This window comes from Chinchilla lanigera, unplaced genomic scaffold (genome assembly GCF_000276665.1).
Source record: "Chinchilla lanigera isolate Chin_1 unplaced genomic scaffold, ChiLan1.0 scaffold00031, whole genome shotgun sequence".
NCBI classification, from domain to species: Eukaryota; Metazoa; Chordata; class Mammalia; order Rodentia; family Chinchillidae; genus Chinchilla; species Chinchilla lanigera.
This window is the reverse complement of record NW_004955432.1, coordinates 9,955,319-9,972,905: the sequence shown is the minus strand read 5'-3', so window position 1 is coordinate 9,972,905 and position 17,587 is coordinate 9,955,319. Positions and strand designations below refer to the sequence as shown.

The 17,587-nt window shown below is 38.0% G+C and overlaps 1 protein-coding gene across 5 annotated transcripts; it reads left to right on the top strand.

The window, feature by feature from the left end:
• Positions 1–283: 283 nt before the first annotated feature.
• On the top strand, positions 284–15,385 carry Samd9 (sterile alpha motif domain containing 9). Of its 5 annotated transcripts, none has more exons than XM_013516068.1 (4): positions 734–893; positions 2,606–2,668; positions 10,172–10,302; positions 10,509–15,385. In XM_013516068.1, the coding sequence occupies exon 4, from the start codon at positions 10,517–10,519 to the stop codon at positions 15,227–15,229; it is 4,713 nt and encodes a 1,570-aa protein (XP_013371522.1). In that variant the 5' UTR covers positions 734–893; positions 2,606–2,668; positions 10,172–10,302; positions 10,509–10,516; the 3' UTR covers positions 15,230–15,385. The 5 variants fall into 5 exon arrangements, with proteins under 5 accessions (XP_013371524.1, XP_013371522.1, XP_013371523.1 ...); XM_013516069.1 differs by lacking the exon at positions 10,172–10,302 and adding an exon at positions 1,581–1,948; XM_013516070.1 differs by lacking the exons at positions 734–893; positions 10,172–10,302 and adding an exon at positions 284–424.
• Positions 15,386–17,587: the final 2,202 nt, after the last annotated feature.

Here is a 17,587-nt window from a genome sequence, read left to right as displayed (position 1 = left end):
ATATACAAGCCTTACAACTCCTTTGCAGCAATATTCTTAGAATGATTTATATAGTATAGAGGTTTTAAAATGCTACATGAATGTTAGCGTTATAGGAGTGTAACTGACATGCAATAAGTGCTATGTTCTGTGTGTTTGTACCCTCCCAAACTCATGTTGAAACTTAATCCCCGAGGTCAGTGTTAATAGTATCTGTAAGTGGAGCTTTTGGGTGGTAATTAGGACTAGACTTGTCATGAGGGTGGAGTCCTCATGATTTCCCATAATGGTTTTAGGAGAAGAGGAAGACAGATTCCAGCAAGCTTGTACCTCCCTACCTTGCCGTGATGTCCTGTACCCCTCGGGACTCTGCACGAGTTCCCATCAGCAAGAAGGCTCTCACCAGAGACAGCTCCTCCACCTTGGATGTCAAAACCTCAAAAATGTAAGATATAAATTTGTTTTCTTTATAAACTACTCAGTATGTGGTATCCAGTGTAAGAACAGAAAATAGACTAAAACAATATTAATGAAAGAAAGAAAAGGAAAGGAAGGGAGTATCCCCAAAGGATCAATTAAGGCAGAACAGATGTGAACTCTTTAGGTTTTTAACTAAACAGACCAGAAGGTGGGGCATTACTGCTAAGAAGCACTGCTCAGATCTGGGAAACGAAACTAAAATCTAGTCATAATTCAGCCTTCTCACATACCAGGCACGCCTTTTTTTTTTTTTTTTTTTTTTTTTTTTTCTTAGCCAGTTAGAGCTAGCGTTGAGGAAGTAGAGGACATATAAGCTTGCATTAAAATGAAGAAAAAATATTTAACATCATAGAAGGAAGAAACCACAAGATATCAGATATTTTCTGCACCAAAAAAGGTGTTCTTCTTTACACAGAAGAAATTTGAGAATCTGGGTGAGTACAATATCTCTTTATTAATATCCTTAGCATCTGTAATAGCAACTGAATTGAATCTACTTTGCAATTAGAAAATTTAAAAATACCCCAAAGCCTAAACTAATAATATTCCAAGGCTATAACCTCTAAACTATCTGTTGCTTCTTTAGGAGTCTGCTTTGTAGTTCAAAATGAGTTCAGCATTCCACAAAATATTTGCATCTTTAAAAGCTTGGGGCATTTTCATGGATAAAATCCTCCCGGGCATAAGTGCATCTTCACAAAGAGCAGAAAATGAAAATTTAAATGTTTACTTTGATTGAAGATACCTTTCACCACATACTCTAAGGAATCAGCAGTTTTGAAAACAGAACTCCTTGACAGCTTCTCAGATATTAGTGTCAAATGATGAAAGTCAGTGAAAGACAGAGACCAACAGAAAACTGCAAGAAGACCTTGGAATTATGGCAGCTTTATTTTCCTGCTCAGAATCATAGGTTTATGTCCAATTTCCCCCCAAAGTGATCAGTAAAGTAATACTAGGGTATAGGAGAACGGCATTTCCAAATAAGAACCTAATCTTCAACTCTTCTTACCAATGCTAGCAAATACCACAGTTACCTCGACAGTTTGCAAATGTATGTAGGCTCAATTAAGTAAAAAATTGTGGTTCCCTTTTTTTATATATAACTGGTTGTGTTATAGCGTAGTTTCTTTAGAACTGGCTGGCCCATCAAAAGCATTCCAGGTTCTTCTTGCCTAAAGAATTGGAAAAGACAAGCCAAAAAACGGTGCCAAGAGTTTCTTTGACAAGTGCAGGGTGAATGGGTGTGGGAGAAACCAGCTCTGCAGATGAAACCAGCTTTGGATGAAACAAAGAGAAAAAAGGTAAAAGCAAAACTGAAAGTGCACAGCGCATCTAAGAATCTCTGGCCAGGCTATTGCAGAAACTTAACCACAGCGGCTTTCTGTGATGGTTGCTCTTCTTTTATGCCATCCACATCTCCTGGGAGATTGCTAGAAATTCCTTATATGTGATCCTCGCTTTTGCCCTGGGATCTGGTAATTGACAGGTACTGCTGTTTCTCCAGCTAGAGTTGCCTTGCTCTGTCTCCTATATCAGTGCTAAGAAGCTCAGAAACAACTATTCAGGGCAACTTTTTAAAGTAGATAGAATAAAAAACTGTTATATTAGGTGTTAACTTTCTTCTGTACCCTTTTTTTCTCCTACCACTGGCTAGGTTTCCTCTGATTTCTTTCCTTAAGCGTTTAATATACCTGTGATCTCAGTCCACTTTCTAATTGCCTGAAACCCTTTTTGGAACACAACGGGTGTTAAAAATATCACTGATATGAAAAATATCTATAAATAGTGGGAAAAATTCATTCCTCTGGTTTATATTCTGTGAAAGTGGCATCTTCAGTTTGTAAATGATTTGTTAAAAGGCATAGCTATCAAGACACCAACAGAGGCTTTAGAGAACCAGTGTAAAAAGTGACACCTATTTAATCATGACTGAAGGATCCATAATTTTGGAGAGAACATAGTGACGAGTCACTCCTTTTTATTTGCTTACTTTCTCATCCAAATGTTCAAGACCAGCTTTTTATCCCTCCAACCCTTATATGAGAACCTGGCTTTGTGTTTTCACATGTATAGGGGATGCAGTTCAGGTACAAATCAACCAATCCATCTAATGCAATACTTCGTTCCGTAATCTGCTTTACAGTGCATCACCTGAGGCACCAGGATTGAGTGAGTAAAACTGCAGAGGCACCAGCTGACGGAAAAGGTAAGGGGATGCTGGGAAATTGTCTTCATAAAATGGGCCAGAGATGGGCCATGGGAAACCTCAGAACGACAGACTTGGGAGCTTGGGCACACCCAGCCACAGAATGACCAGGCTGTTCCTCTTCTGTGAGTCACAATACTACGAGTAAAACACAAGTGAGCTGTACTTTCAAAGTGGAGTCTGTGGGATATGAGATTTTACCTAGCAATGAGAGTTACTAGGACAGAGTGAAATCAGATGGTAAACAACTATAAAACCAGGCACAGTGGCACGTGCCCATTGCCCTGGACTCTGGAAGGCGGGAGGATCAAAAGCTTGAGCCCAGCCTGAGCAGTTTAGTGAATCATTGTCTCAAAATAAAAAATAAAATAAAATAAAAAGAAAAGGAGGAAGATGGGGATATAGCTCAGCATAAAGGTCCAGGGTTCAATCCCCGGTAGAGTCAAAAACAAAGTGTGGGCACTGTCCTTTCATGTCTCACTCCCTTTCTTCATTTATTACTTGGTCACTTCTTGTGCTTGAAGGAAGAAACAGTGAAAGATGTGTAGATTAAAGGTCTCAGTTCTTCAGAAGCTTCTTCCTCATGGCTGAGTCACTTCCTTCGAATTCAGAAGGTCATTGGCCAAAAGGTGTAGGAGTGGCTGCCCTTTGCGATCAATTTTATTTTGCAGTGATTTGATCAGGCAGAGTTGAAAAATATGATGGAACAGATGCTAGAAAGTATACTACTGGGTCAGGCACAGATAGAAAAATATCAGCTCTCTCAGCCTGACTGTGGTTCAGAATCTTATTGTGGTCTAGCTGATGCTAAAATACTCACACGATGTTAAAGGATCTGTAAAATATTACATCTATTTCCATACATGAAGTTTAGCTTTTAAACAAGTTTAGCTTTTAATCATATGCTTCTGCCAGAAGAAAGTAGTGTTGCTTTAAGTCTAGGCCAGAAATGTCAAAAGCTACTGTGATGACTTCTGAGCAGAGATACCCTAGGATGGAGCAGGCTTCTGGCATAGGAAACATGGCTCACTTGGGAGCTGTGGATGTGGTTCTAGGAGTGGAGCACTACAGTTCAGTTCATGGTGGATTTTGCTCAACATGTTATTGGAGGTGCATCTGAGGAAACTGGTTATTGCAACCTATGTGTTTTATTTTAAAGGATACATGCAACTTTTGCCAGGCATGGTGGCGCACACCTGTAATCCCAGCACTCTGGGAGGCTGAGGCAGGAGGATTGTTGCAGGTTCAAGGCCAGCCTGGGCTACAAAGTGAGCTTAAGCCAGCCTGAACTGCATAGTGAGACCCTGTCTCAAAAAGACTAAATAAATAAATAAGTAAATAAATAAATGCAACTCTTTTCTGACTAACTTTTTTCTTCTTCCCACATTTTATTTTATTTTTTTATTAGTACATGTTGGCAGTACATAATTATTACATTCACCACGTACATAACACACCTTAATTATTTTTACCTCCCTTTCCTCTCTGGTTTTTTCTCCCTTCCACTGTCTCTGAATAGGTTTGAGTCATGTGTAGAAAAATGAGCACATTGAGACCATAATGTTCAATGGAATAAATCAGACACACAAGCTTAAATATAACACAGTTTCTTTTATATGAGAAACTAAAAATATATATAATTTAAACAGTAAAATAAAAGATAGATAATAGGAAGCAGGGAAATAGATCTTTTGTAAATGGGGAATGGCTCTGTCTGCCTTTTTGAAAGACAAAATGGAAAGGAAAAGTGAGACAAGACATTATAATGCTACAGCTTTACATAAATTCAACTTAGAGATTGACACACCTAAATTCATGGTGCAAGAGGTTTTTTGTTCTAATCTGTCCAGTGAAAATAAGAAGGTACAGCCCAAGTTTCTACAGAGTCTAAGTAGCAAAAAAGAGTATTCTACTTCAAGTTCTGGATGTAGGATTTATAAAGCATTTTCTAGAAAAAAAAAAAAAAAAAAAAAAGCATTTTCTTTGGCTTTCACCTAAAAAAAAAGTCATATGGCATGAATAAGAAAATTGGTTGGAAAGTTTCACAGGTCTTTTTGGTACTGAACTATAACATAAAACCATAGGGGTTGTAAAGTAGAGAGAGCTGGAAGTAATATACAGAGCTGAACTTTTAAAACTTTTTTTGCTATTAAATTTTGAGAGGTTTCAGTTCTCTAAAATAAAAATATATAATATGAAATGTAACTTTTCAGCTTGCAAGGTAATATGTAATTAGTGTTTTAAGATACTCTCCTCCAATATTAGATAATGGTATTTTAATTTATAAAGTTATAATTTGTTTAAAATGACTTCATTTTAACATCCATTGATATAGGTTAATGATACAAGTTCAGATTTAGTAATTTTTAGTAATTTTAACTTTTAGTAATTTTAATTTTGTGAGTTTTATTATATTAAATAATGAGTACTTAACCAAAAAATCACAAAAATAAAGTATTGAATTTTTAGTATTTATTGAGTTTATTAAAAAGCATCAAAATTGTCAACATCAACTGTTTTTTGGTGTACAAAGTCTAAAAAATAGTAACAGAAGTGAATTCTTATATGAAAACATGAAATATTTATTATATGAAATTCTTATATGCAATAAAAATACCAATAGCACTTTACAAAAAAAAAATCTTTACTTTGGGGACTGGGAATTTAGCTCAGCAGCACTGTACCTGCCCAGCAAGTGCAAGGTCATGAGTTTGATCCTCGGTACTGGAAACAAAACAAAACAAAACAAAAAATACCAAAAAAAAAAAAAAAAACTCTTTACTCCAGTAAAGGAGTGTGTGCACATGACAATAGCATGTACCATACACACATATTGCTTACACTGACAGCACATGTGTTTTTCTTTCCTGGCCTTTTTGTAGGATATATTTCACATCTCATTGGTCTTACTGTTTTGTCAGGAGGTTCTTATTGTGTTATAGTGTGTAGTTAACAGGAACATAAAATATCAATAAAATAAAGTATTAAATTCTTAATATATATTGTGCATTTAGAATAAACATCAACATTTTCATATCAGCTGTGTATTTGCTTACAAAACCTAAAAGATAATATCAGAAATAAATTCCTGGGCCGGGGATATAGCTCAGTGGTACAAGCACCTGCCTGGCAAGCACAAGGTCCTGAGTTTGATTCCCAGTACCAAAAAAAAAAGAAAGAAAGAAATTCCTACATGATCCACAATGAAAATACCAATAGAACTCTACCATATAAATAATCTTTCCTTCAACTGTCACACCCAAAGCAGTATTCACACATGACAACTGCATGTTCCATGCACACATCTCACTTACATGACAGCACATGTGCTTAGCTTTCCTTTCCTATGTGGCTGGCCATTTTTGTCACCTGTCTTGTCTTCCTCTTTTGCCAGGAGCTCCCTGCTGCATTGTACAATGTGCATTAGCAGAAAAATAGGACATCAATAAAATAAAATACCAAATATGTAAGAGTGCTTAGAATAAACCTCAACATTTTCACATCGGCTGTTTGCTTACTTACACAACCTAAAAGATAACAACAAAAATAAAAGCCTACATGAACTACAATATAAATACAAACAAAAGTCTACAACAGAAAGAAGCTTTGCGTGGTGGCACACACTTGTAATCCCAGCACTCGGGAGGCAGAAGCAGGAGAATCATGAGTTCGAGGCCAGCCTGAGCTACAAAGTGAGTTCAAGGCCAGCCTGAACTGCATAGTGAGATTTGTCTCAAAAAAAAAAAAAAAGTAGAAGTTTGTTTCAACTGCCACACCCAAGGCAGTCTTCACACATGAAAACTGCATATTCCATGCACAAGTATCACTTTCACTAATTGCACATGTTTTGTTTCCTATCCTCTTTGTAAGGCACATTTGACATCTTTTTGTCTTCCTGTTGTCATAGTAGGTCTTCGTGATGCTGCCTCTGCCTGCTCACCTGTCGGTTCACCAGTGTGCTCCACAATATTTTTGTGTAGTTCCTTGACCAGAAACATTTTGTTTTTTCCTCTGCTATAATTGATCTCTTATGAGCTCCAGTCCCAATCTTCTAAGAAAATTTCTCTGTGATATTTTGTACTTGTTATTTTCTTTATAAACCATAAAACTATTTTTGTTGCACATGTTTAGGATTAAGTAAAACATAACCATTGGCCAAGGCTTTGTGTTTTTGTTCACATCATAGTTGCTTCATAACTCAACAACATCTAGTCCACCTTTGGTTTTGTTGCAGAAAGTTTCCATCTCAGGCTTCCGTTTTGTTGAAGTTTACCTATCAACATTTCCATCATGGTGAATGTTGACATCAACAATACCAGTTGGATTTTCTTTGCCATATATGAGGCCAGTGTTATTATCTTCCTGAAATCCAAAGATTGTGCTATTCAAGTCTCTGTTTTGAAATTACAACATTTCCTGTGGAATTTCTGCTTTGTTCCTGGGGACAATTCCTGTGCTGGTTCACTTGTGCTCTGTTAGCAAATGTAACATCAAACAGAAACTGATGAACAAATTGTTGAATGTCACATTCCAATTAGTTTGGGAGATAGGAGCAACTAGTCGGTTCACAGCATCATTTGGTTTATTTACTATATGAAAAAAGGACTTGGTAGCTGAGTTACAGGATAAACTTCTAAACTGAAAGCATAATGAGTCTTTGCATCTATAAGGGCATGAATTTTTATGCCATGTTTTGAGCATTTTGAGGGGGAATATACTGTCAGAAGCTACAGTGACTACAAAATGCTGCAAGATATTCATCAGTAGCCATGAATTTAGATGGTATGTAAATTGTCTGCCAATTACCCACAAGCTTCTCAAACAGTGAGTAGATAGCAACCAGATTATCAGTTCCTGTTCTTTCTTTGTGGGTGGTTTTGTCATCAAACCTCAGACAACTATGAAGGAAACCAAATTTCCTCAGAGTCACTGATATTGTACAAACCTCAAGCCCACATGCATCACTTTTCCATCAATCTTTTACACTCCTGTGATGACCATAAGAAATCCCTACTAAGTACAGCAGACCAATGTATGCTTTCGGTTCAGCTAGTGACGTATCATAAGAACTACCTTTTTGAGAATGGCTATTGGTACATACAGAACATTTTACTTGTATTTCAGCCTTTGTGCATTTCACAACATCTTGCAGCATTACATCAGTTACAGTTATCAACACTGAATGACAGAGCTGGAATTCTGTCCAATACCTTTCACCCCTGCCAAGATTCTCACTATATTTCGGACCTAGTTCTAACACTGGATCATTTCATTTGGTTACGTGACCCTTTTGCACCATTTTGCCTAATCGGATATGACTCACATTGCTGCTTTCTTCCTCATCTGAATCAAGGAGGTCTGCCATCCCTATGTCTGTATCAGTCGATTCTTGCTCCATTTCATTGTCACAGGAACTTTGGTTCATATGGCCATTGCCAAAGTCATTATCGTCTTCATTACTCACGCATGAGTAATCTGATGATTCATTTCTTCTTTTTTTTTTTTTTTCCGTTCTGGGACTCGAACTTAGGACCTTGCACTGGCCAGGCAGGCACTTGTGCCGCTGAGCTAGATCACCAGCACCCTGATGATTCACTTTTGACCTCCTCCACCACTTGCAAATCTTGCTTTTTCATATGCTATCATACTGAATTGGGCTATTTCTATCAGAAAAATCAAAAGAAAACTTTTAAAAAAGAAATCCAAAATGCACAGAAATTTAGCAATAAGTATTTCCTGGGTAAAACTCATTTGTTGCTGCTTGGAACTCCTGTACACACCCTGCAGTTCATTTGCCAAGTGGAATGCACAGATGGGTTTTTGCTTTTCCCAGGCACAGCTACTGTGAGTCACACCAACATTCCAGCATGATAAAATACATGATTACACAACAGACGAGCAGTGTGGGTTATTTACCTCCTGTAGTACTCAGGTACATATAACCTGTTAGACAGAGCATGATAAGGGTAAAAATCCCAGTTTGACATTTTTGCACGTGTGCACACATCTTGCCATTTGTCATAGCAACTGGCTAAACACAAAGCTTTCTTCCTGTATCCCCCAGGCACAGCTGGCTACTATTATGGTAAAGTACAAATTTACAGTAGAAAATTATGAGATGGATTGTTGTCAGCCAATGTCATGCCCCTTCCATAAAGATCCTGTTCTGTTTCCTAGAAAATATCTCCCAGCCAAGATGTTTTTGTTTGTTTGGTCGTTTCGTTTGTTTTTTTGAGACAGGGTCTCACTATATAGTGCAGGCTGGCCTTAAACTCACTTATGTAGTCCACATGGCCTCAAAATCATGGTGATCCTCCTGCGCTGGCCTCCCAAGTACTGGAATTACAGGTATGCAGCACCACATCTGGATCTGCCAACCAACATATAACCAATGTTCTGACTTCCACTTTTAACTCTGCCTGTTCTTGAACTTCATATAAATGGAATCCTACAATATATTTTCTGTGTAGTGGCTTCACTCACATCAGCACTTTAACTTTTTCATTCAAATTGCTGAACCATACAATAGATACATATTTGACTTTATAAAAACTATCAAGTCATTTCTCAAGGTAGCAGAAACAATTTATATTTCCACCAGCAGTGTCTGAGAACTTCATTAACTTCACATTGTCACCAGCATTTGGTGTTACCAGTCTTTAATTTTAGCCATTCTGGGAGGTGTGTAGGGTTACCTCACTGGGATTTCAGTTTGTCCCTGATGGTTAAAGATTTTGGAGCAACTCTAGATTCCAAATTTTACTTGGGCATGATGGCACACACTTCCAGCTACTCAGGAGGCTGAGGGACAATGATGACAAATTCGAGACCGGCCTAGGCAACTTAATGGGACCCTATCTCAAAATAAAACTAATACAGTAAATAAAAGGGCTGGGGAGATGAGAATGTAGCTCAGTGATAGCGTGTCCTTGGGATCAATACTTGGTACTGTAAAAAATTACATACAAAAATTTGCAATTTCCTTAATCATTTTTCTTGTTGCAGTGGAGTGTTTGTGGCCTGTGTGATCTACTACTTGACACATAACTTATTATGGTAGAATAGTATTATTTTCCCAGTTGGTTAAGGTGTAGAAAATTAACCTTTATCTATAGGCTCAGAACTGAGGTCTAGCCAAAGAGGTTCAACAGACAGAAATGATACTTATTCTACTCAAAAAGATCCAGAGGGGTAAGTGTGCTTGATCACAGCTGTAAGTCATTAATTAGCCTGATAAGATACTTTGGGTTTTATTTATGTTTCTTGAGTAGATGATGCAAAGGATCAGAATGGTTTTGCCAGTGAGTGACTCAAATAATACCTCAGATATATTAAATCCTTCATATGTGTCACAGGAATATTTAATGGCTATTTGGTCCTCCTTTTCCTTCCTAATTATGGTTATAGCCATATGCTCTGTTTGGTTCATTTATGTCTATCCTAACATGTTTCATAAATTACTTGCTTCTATCATCTCATATATCCTTTTTTCCTACTTTCTAGAACAGAATTGAATATTTGTGAATAATATAGCAAAGATACATTATAACAAACAACCATAAATAAGGATAAGACATCTCTAAATATACTCATTGAAAGCATCCCGACATATACTTCTTGAAAAAAAAATCAAGGTAAAGAGAGTTGTGCATGGTATGCTACCATTCATGCGAGAGAAAAGTGTTTGTGTATTTGTATTTGATAGTGTTTTTCTGGAACAGACACTAGTAATAGGATTTTTTAAATTTTTGAAACACATCTATCTCAACCTTTTGCAAAATTAACTGTCTTAAAATTTCAGTTGTAAAATACCAAATCAGTTTTCTTTTTCTCTATACAGGTATCACAATGGCAGAGCAACTAAACCTTCCAGAAAATACAGATGACTGGACAAAAGAAGATGTAAACAGATGGCTAAAGAGTCATAAGATTGACCAAAAACACAGGGAAATTTTAACTGCCCAAGATGTGAGTGGAGCAACCTTGAAGTGGCTAAATAAAAGCTATCTTGTGGATATGGGCATAACACATGGACCAGCTATCCAAATAGTGGGACTATTCAAAGAATTGCAGAAGACATCTTCTGAAGATCCTGTTCAGACACCCAAGAGGAAGAAAAGCAGTAAAAATGTTCTTACAAAGCAACCTTTGATGCAAGACGAAGACACAGAGACTTCAAAGCAAAGACAAAAGGGCAAAGAGATCTCAGATATGACAAAAGAGTCTAAATCACCAAAGAATGAGCTCATGGAAAATCAACCAGATGACATGTTACAACCAACATGTACCCCATATCCTTTTGATACATTCGGTGATACATATCGTTATAAATTACATTTCATCCTGCAGCCTGAAACAGGACCACAAAATCTTATTGATCCAGTACATGAGTTCAAAGCCCTAACAAATACAGAAACGGCCACAGAGCAGGATACAAAGATGAAATTTAGCAATGAGACTTTCCGTTTTGCTTCAGCTTGTATGAATTCACGTACCAATGGCACTATTCATTTTGGAGTCAAAGACAAACCCCATGGAAAAATTGTTGGTGTAAAATTCATCAGTGTCACCAAAGAAGCCCTAGTTGACCACTTCAACTGCATGATCCAGCAGTATTTTGAAGTACATCAGGTCCAACAAGCAAAGCAATGCATCCGAGAGCCAAGGTTTGTAGAAGTTTTGCTGCCAAATAGCACTGTCTCTGACAGATTCGTTGTTGAGGTGGATGTTGTTGCAAAATACTCTGAATGTAAACTTGACTATTTTCAGGTCAAAATGCAAAACTGCAACAACAAAACATGGCAACAAAGTTCAAACTACTCAATCTTTGTGCGAGATGGGCCCAACTCTAAGAACATCATCAAAGATAAAGTTGCTTTGGATGTTTTCAAATTACATTTAAAAGCACTGGCAGCATCTAGGAAAGAAGCAGAAGAAAAATGCAAACAAAAAACAAATAAAAACATTAGTGAGGGATCAAAGCTGGTTACCCTCTTGACAGGAAATCAAGATCTATTAGAAAATTCATACTACGATTGGTACATTCTTGTAACAAACAAGTGCCATCCAGATCAGATAATACACTTAGATTTCCTAAAGGAGATTAAATGGTTTGCTGTATTAGAGTTTGATTCTGAATCTAAGACAAAAGGAGTTCTCAAAGCTTTCAAAGAAAGCCGAGCTGCAAGCCTACACTCTCCAAGTCAATTTGTAGAAGAGAAAACCACAACAGGTGAGAAGATTTCTAGTCTCAATCTTTACCATAAACCCAGCTGGATTTTCTGCAATGGCAGATCAGACCTTGACAGTGAAAAATATGAACCCTTAGATCCAGTTTCCTGGCAAAAAGAAAGAGCTTCTGAAGTCAGGAAACTGATTTCATTTCTTACACATGAAGACATAATGCCAAGAGGGAAGTTTTTGGTGGTATTTTTATTACTCTCTTCTGTGGATGACCCAAGGGACCCCCTCATTGAGACTTTCTGTGCTTTCTACCAAGATCTCAAAGGAATGGAAAATATATTGTGTATTTGTGTACAACCAAACATATGTCAGGGGTGGAGAGACCTGCTTGAAGCAAGATTAACAAATAAGCAAGATGAACTATCAGACAAATGTATTTCTGCTTTAAATCTTGAGCAGATAAATGGCACTATTCTTAAACTAAAATCTGTGACTCAGTCTTCAGAGAGACTTTTACCATCTGTTTGTTCGTCTACTGTCCTTCTGAAAAAGGAAGAAGATATGACTGCTCTGGAAATTCTCTGTGTGAATGAATGTGAAGGTACACTATTACACAAAGACAAAAATAAATTACTGGAATTCAAGGCATCAAAAGAGGAAAACTTCTATCGAGGTGGCAAAGTATCATGGTGGAACTTCTACTTTGCTGAATACTATTCTTTATCTTTCGTCAAAAGAGACAAATACGAGAAACTCGAAGAAATGATTCAAAACTGCGCCGATTCTTGTAAACCAACATGTGTCAAAATTATTCATTTGTATCATCATCCCGGGTGTGGGGGAACTACCTTGGCCATGCATATTCTCTGGGAACTAAGGAAGAAATTCAGATGTGCCGTACTGAAAAACAAGACAATGGATTTTTCTGAAATTGGAGAACAGGTGATCGATTTAATCACTTATGGGGCAGCAAACCATCAGGAATACTTACCTGTACTGCTCCTTGTTGACGATTTTGAAGAACAAGATAATGTCTACCTTCTGCAGAGTGCCATTCATAAAGCTGTAGCCCAAAAATACATTCGATATGAAAAACCTCTAGTGATCATCCTAAACTGCACAAGATCACAAAATCCTGAAAAAAGTGCAATGATCCCAGATAGTATTGCCCTAAGACAACAACTGTCTCCCAAAGAACAGAGAGCTTTTGAGTTTAAATTGAAAGAAATTAAAGAACAACATAAAAACTTCGAAGACTTTTATTCCTTTATGATCATGAAAACAAATTTTAATAAAGAGTATATTGAAAAGGTGGTCAGGAACATTCTGAAAGGGCAGAATAAGTCCACCAAGGAAGCAAAGCTCTTTTCTTTTCTGGCTCTTCTTAATTCATATGTGCCTGGAACTACCATTTCACTATCACAATGTGAGAATTACTTAGGAATTGCAAACAAGAAAGCCTTCTGGGGAACAGAAAAGCTGGAAGACAAGATGGGCACCTACTCTACAATTCTAATAAAAACAGAGGTGGTAGAATGTGGGATCTACTGTGGCGTGCGCATCATTCACCCTTTGATTGCAGTTCTCTCCCTGGAAGAATTGAAGAAAAGCTATGACTTGGACAAGAGTCAGATTATGCTGGATATGCTAACAGAAAATACGTTCTATGATACTGGCTTAGGAAGAAGCAAATTTTTCCAAGATATGCAAACACTGCTGCTCACAAGACAGCGGAATGAACATGAAGGTGAAACAGGAAGCTTGTTTTCCCCATTCATCGAAGCATTACATAAAGACGAAGGGAACGAGGCAGTTAATGGTGTGCTGTGTCAAGGTATCGAGAGGTTCAAACCAAATGCATTCATTTGCCAAGCCTTGGCCAGGCATTACTACATTAGAGAGAAAGACTTTAGCAATGCTCTTCATTGGGCAAAAGAAGCCAAAACGATAGAACCTGACAACTCTTATATCTCAGACACACTGGGTCAAGTATACAAAAGTAAAATAAGATGGTGGCTAGAAGATACAGAAAGAAACAAGGGCATTTCAGTCTATGACTTAACTAATCTTTTGGATTTAGCAGAGCATGCCTCAGACGCATTCAAAGAATCTCAACGGCAAAGTGAGGACAGAGAGTACGAAGCGAAGGAAAGGCTGGGTCAGAAGTCAAAAAGAAGGTATGACACTTACAACATATCTGGCTACCAAGGGGAGATAGAAGTGGGGCTATACACCATCCAGATTCTCCAGCTGATTCCTTTTTTTGACAAGCAAAATGAACTCTCTAGAAGAGCTATGATCAATTTTATATCAGGAAGTAGTGACATCCCAGGGGATCTAGATGAATTTAAGTCAGCCCTCAAGAATTTTATTCCTTATCTTACTACTTTGCAATCTTGTTTAAAGAATGCCTTTGATTTTTTTGATGATTATTTCGTCCTTCTAAAACCCAGGAACAACATTAAGCAAAACGAAGAGGCCAAAACTCGAAGAAAGGTTGCTGGACATTTTAAGAAATATATGGATATATTTGGGCCCTCAGAAGAATCACCAAAAAGAGATCTTGAACTGAAGTTCAGTGTGCCACTTCAAGTAGAGAGGAACCGGAAAAGCCTAGAAGCTTTAAAAGCAGACAAGTTTTCTGGGCTGTTAGAATATCTCATCAAAGGTCAAGAGGACGTGGTAAGCAGCATGGAATATATAGTGAACACATACACGTTTCTCTTTGAACAATGCACTGTCAGAATGCAGCTGAAGGAAAAGCAAAATTTCGTCTTGGCCAGTATCATTCTCTCATGTATTAAGCCTACCTCCAAATTAGTGAAGCCAATTAAAAAACTGAAAGATCAGCTTCGAGACATTTTACATCAAGTAGGACCAAGTTACAGATTTTCAGAACCTTATTTCCTAGCTTCACTTTTATTTTGGCCAGAAAACCAGCAACTAGATCAAGATTCTAAACAAATGGAAAAATATGCTCAATCACTGGAAAAGTCTTTCAAGGGGCAATATAGACACATGCATCGTACAAAGCAACCAATTGCCTATTTCTTTCTTGGAAAAGGTACCAATACGAACAGACTTGTCCACAAAGGAAAAATTGATCAGTGCTTTGGAAAGATAACAGACATTAATTCCTTGTGGCAAAGTGGAGATGTATGGAAGGAGAAAAAAGTCCAAAAACTCTTGCTTCGTTTACAGGGACGATCTGAAAACAATAATTTATTCATAGAGTATGGGATCCATGAAAAAATCACAATACCCATCACACCTGCTTTCCTGGGTCAACTTAGAAGTGGCAGAAGCATAGAAAAGGTGTCTTTTTATCTGGGATTTTCCATTGGAGGCCCTCTTGCTTATGACATTGAAATTGTGTAAGAGCCTGGTCTTCTTCCTCCAGGAATGTGGTTTCAGTACCACCTACTTTTGTTTCTTGTTTTTTCTTTTTTTAGATCCAAGACCCACACTTTAAAATGGAACTTTTACAGATAACAGCCCCTGGATTGAACATTAAACTTTTTCTTGCATTAGCCATATTATGAGTCCCTCACTGATTAAGGTGAAGGAAGAAATGAAAGATGTGTGACGGTATCAAGTCTTTTCCTTGGTTTGGGTAATACCATCTAGGACACAATAATAAGTAGCTATGGATAGAATTAGGAGAGACAAATGAATAAGTCAGCCACACAGAACACTACTACTCTCCCTAATCACCCTGCCGTAACAGTTAATCCTGATATGTCAACTTCATTGGATTAAGAAAGACTAGCAGATTGTTGGAGCACACTCCTGAGTGTCCGGGGGGGGCACAGAGGCATAGCTTTAAATACTATAGATGGTCCCTCCCTGCTGCTCTCTGGCATGGTTCCTCTCCTCTGCTCCCTGACCACTATGAATTAAGCAGATTTACTCTGCCACACTCTCTACTCTGATATTCTGGCTTTGGGGCCAGCTGGCTATGGACTGAATCTTCCCAATCTGAGTTAAATTAAAACTTTGCTCCTTTAAGTGATATATTATCATCTACTCGGTCAGAATGAACATTGCCTTTCAGTGTGAGATTTTGTTTTCTGTAAGAAAGGCTTTCCTAGATGGTCTAATGTCTTAGAACCAAAATTATTTTTTCCTATTCAGAAAGAATTTCACATTTGATGAGAAAGTAGATAACTGTCCTCAATCCATTCCTTGGGAGGTGTATTTGTCAGCTTTCCTATTGCTCAACATAGTATCTGACACAACTTAAATGAGATTAAAAATTTCATTGTTAATTTACCAATTCAATAATCAAAAGCAAAATGTTTATCAACCCTCCTACAATTTTTCATCTACCAATGCAATAATCAAAAGCAAAATGTTTATCAATCCTCCTAAAACAAATGGTAGCCTAAACAAAGGTGCTTTGGAAACCATAGCATATCAACCTACTTTTGGATATTTGGTACGTGTATTTGAAAAAAAGAAAAAAATATATATAGTAGTGTAGTGGATTGATAACTGGTGGTCAACTTATAACCCCCAGCTGAACTGAGTAAGTGGGGTGCTGGGTGTGGGAGGCCCACCTGAGGACTGTTGCCAGCAGCATAAGAGGCAGCCCTGGAGAAGAAGGAGGCTGTTGAGAGCTGCAAGAGGCTATTGGGAACTGGTAGAAGCTGTAAGGAGCTGTTGGTTCTGTTGGACGAGCTTGCCACATTGGCTTTCCTGATGAACTTAGCTATTTTCATCCTTCAAGGAGCTCGGGACCTTGTTGGCACTGAGAATAGCTTCAGTTCACTTTGAGGGAGCTCTGGTCCTCACTCTGAGCATCACTTTCTGGCTCTAGAGGGGAAGGAAGTGCATGGCTCAAGCTCCTGAAGGAGCTCGCTGCATTGGCTTCCCTGATGGGAACTTAGCCATCTTGATCATTGGAGGAGCGCAGGACCTCACTGTTGCTGAGGATGGCTGTGGTACTTCTTGGGGGAGCTCTGGTTCTTCTGAGCATCGCTTCTTGGCTCCAGTGCAGATCCCTCAGCCTGCTAGCACAGATCCTTCATCCTGCTGGCACAGACTTCCCAGATTCCACCACTGACCTTTGGGCCTTCATAGTGGGAAGCAGGCCTGCAGGAGATATTGTTATGGGCTCTGGGCCTCCAGTTGGATTCATGGGAGGCATTGTTATGGGCTCTAGGTCTTCAGCTGGACTCATGTAGGACATTTTCATGGGATCCAGGCCCTCAGCTGGATTCCTTGGTCTCAGTGTGTGGACAGATTTCCTACACTCTTTTGTGTATCATTCTTTGGGTGACTATTATAAATAATCTTATAAAATATGTGTCTGTAATATATATTGTTCCACTTTGCAAAAAGAGCTGTCAAACCAACACAAATAGGTACTGTGAAATAAGAAGAAAATATTCAAATGGGGAGAGGAGCAAAGGAGGGGGAAGGGGGAAAAAATAAAAGTAAAAAAAAATGGGAAAAGAAGGAAAAAAATGGAAACAGCTTTGTAAATGGGGAGGGGAGGAGGGGTTAAAGGGGAGGGGAGGGGAATGGGAAAAGAAGAATCAAGTTATATCATGTACAGGTACAGATTCTCCATGATGAATGTGATCATGGTCTGTCTCTAAAATGTACCAATAAAATCTGATTTAAAAAGAAAATAAACTCTCAGAAATTAATGACAAACAGAAGATAATTTATTTTGAATAGAATAACTTATCTAAGGACCAAATTATTTTATTCCCTCATTTTATACCCCTT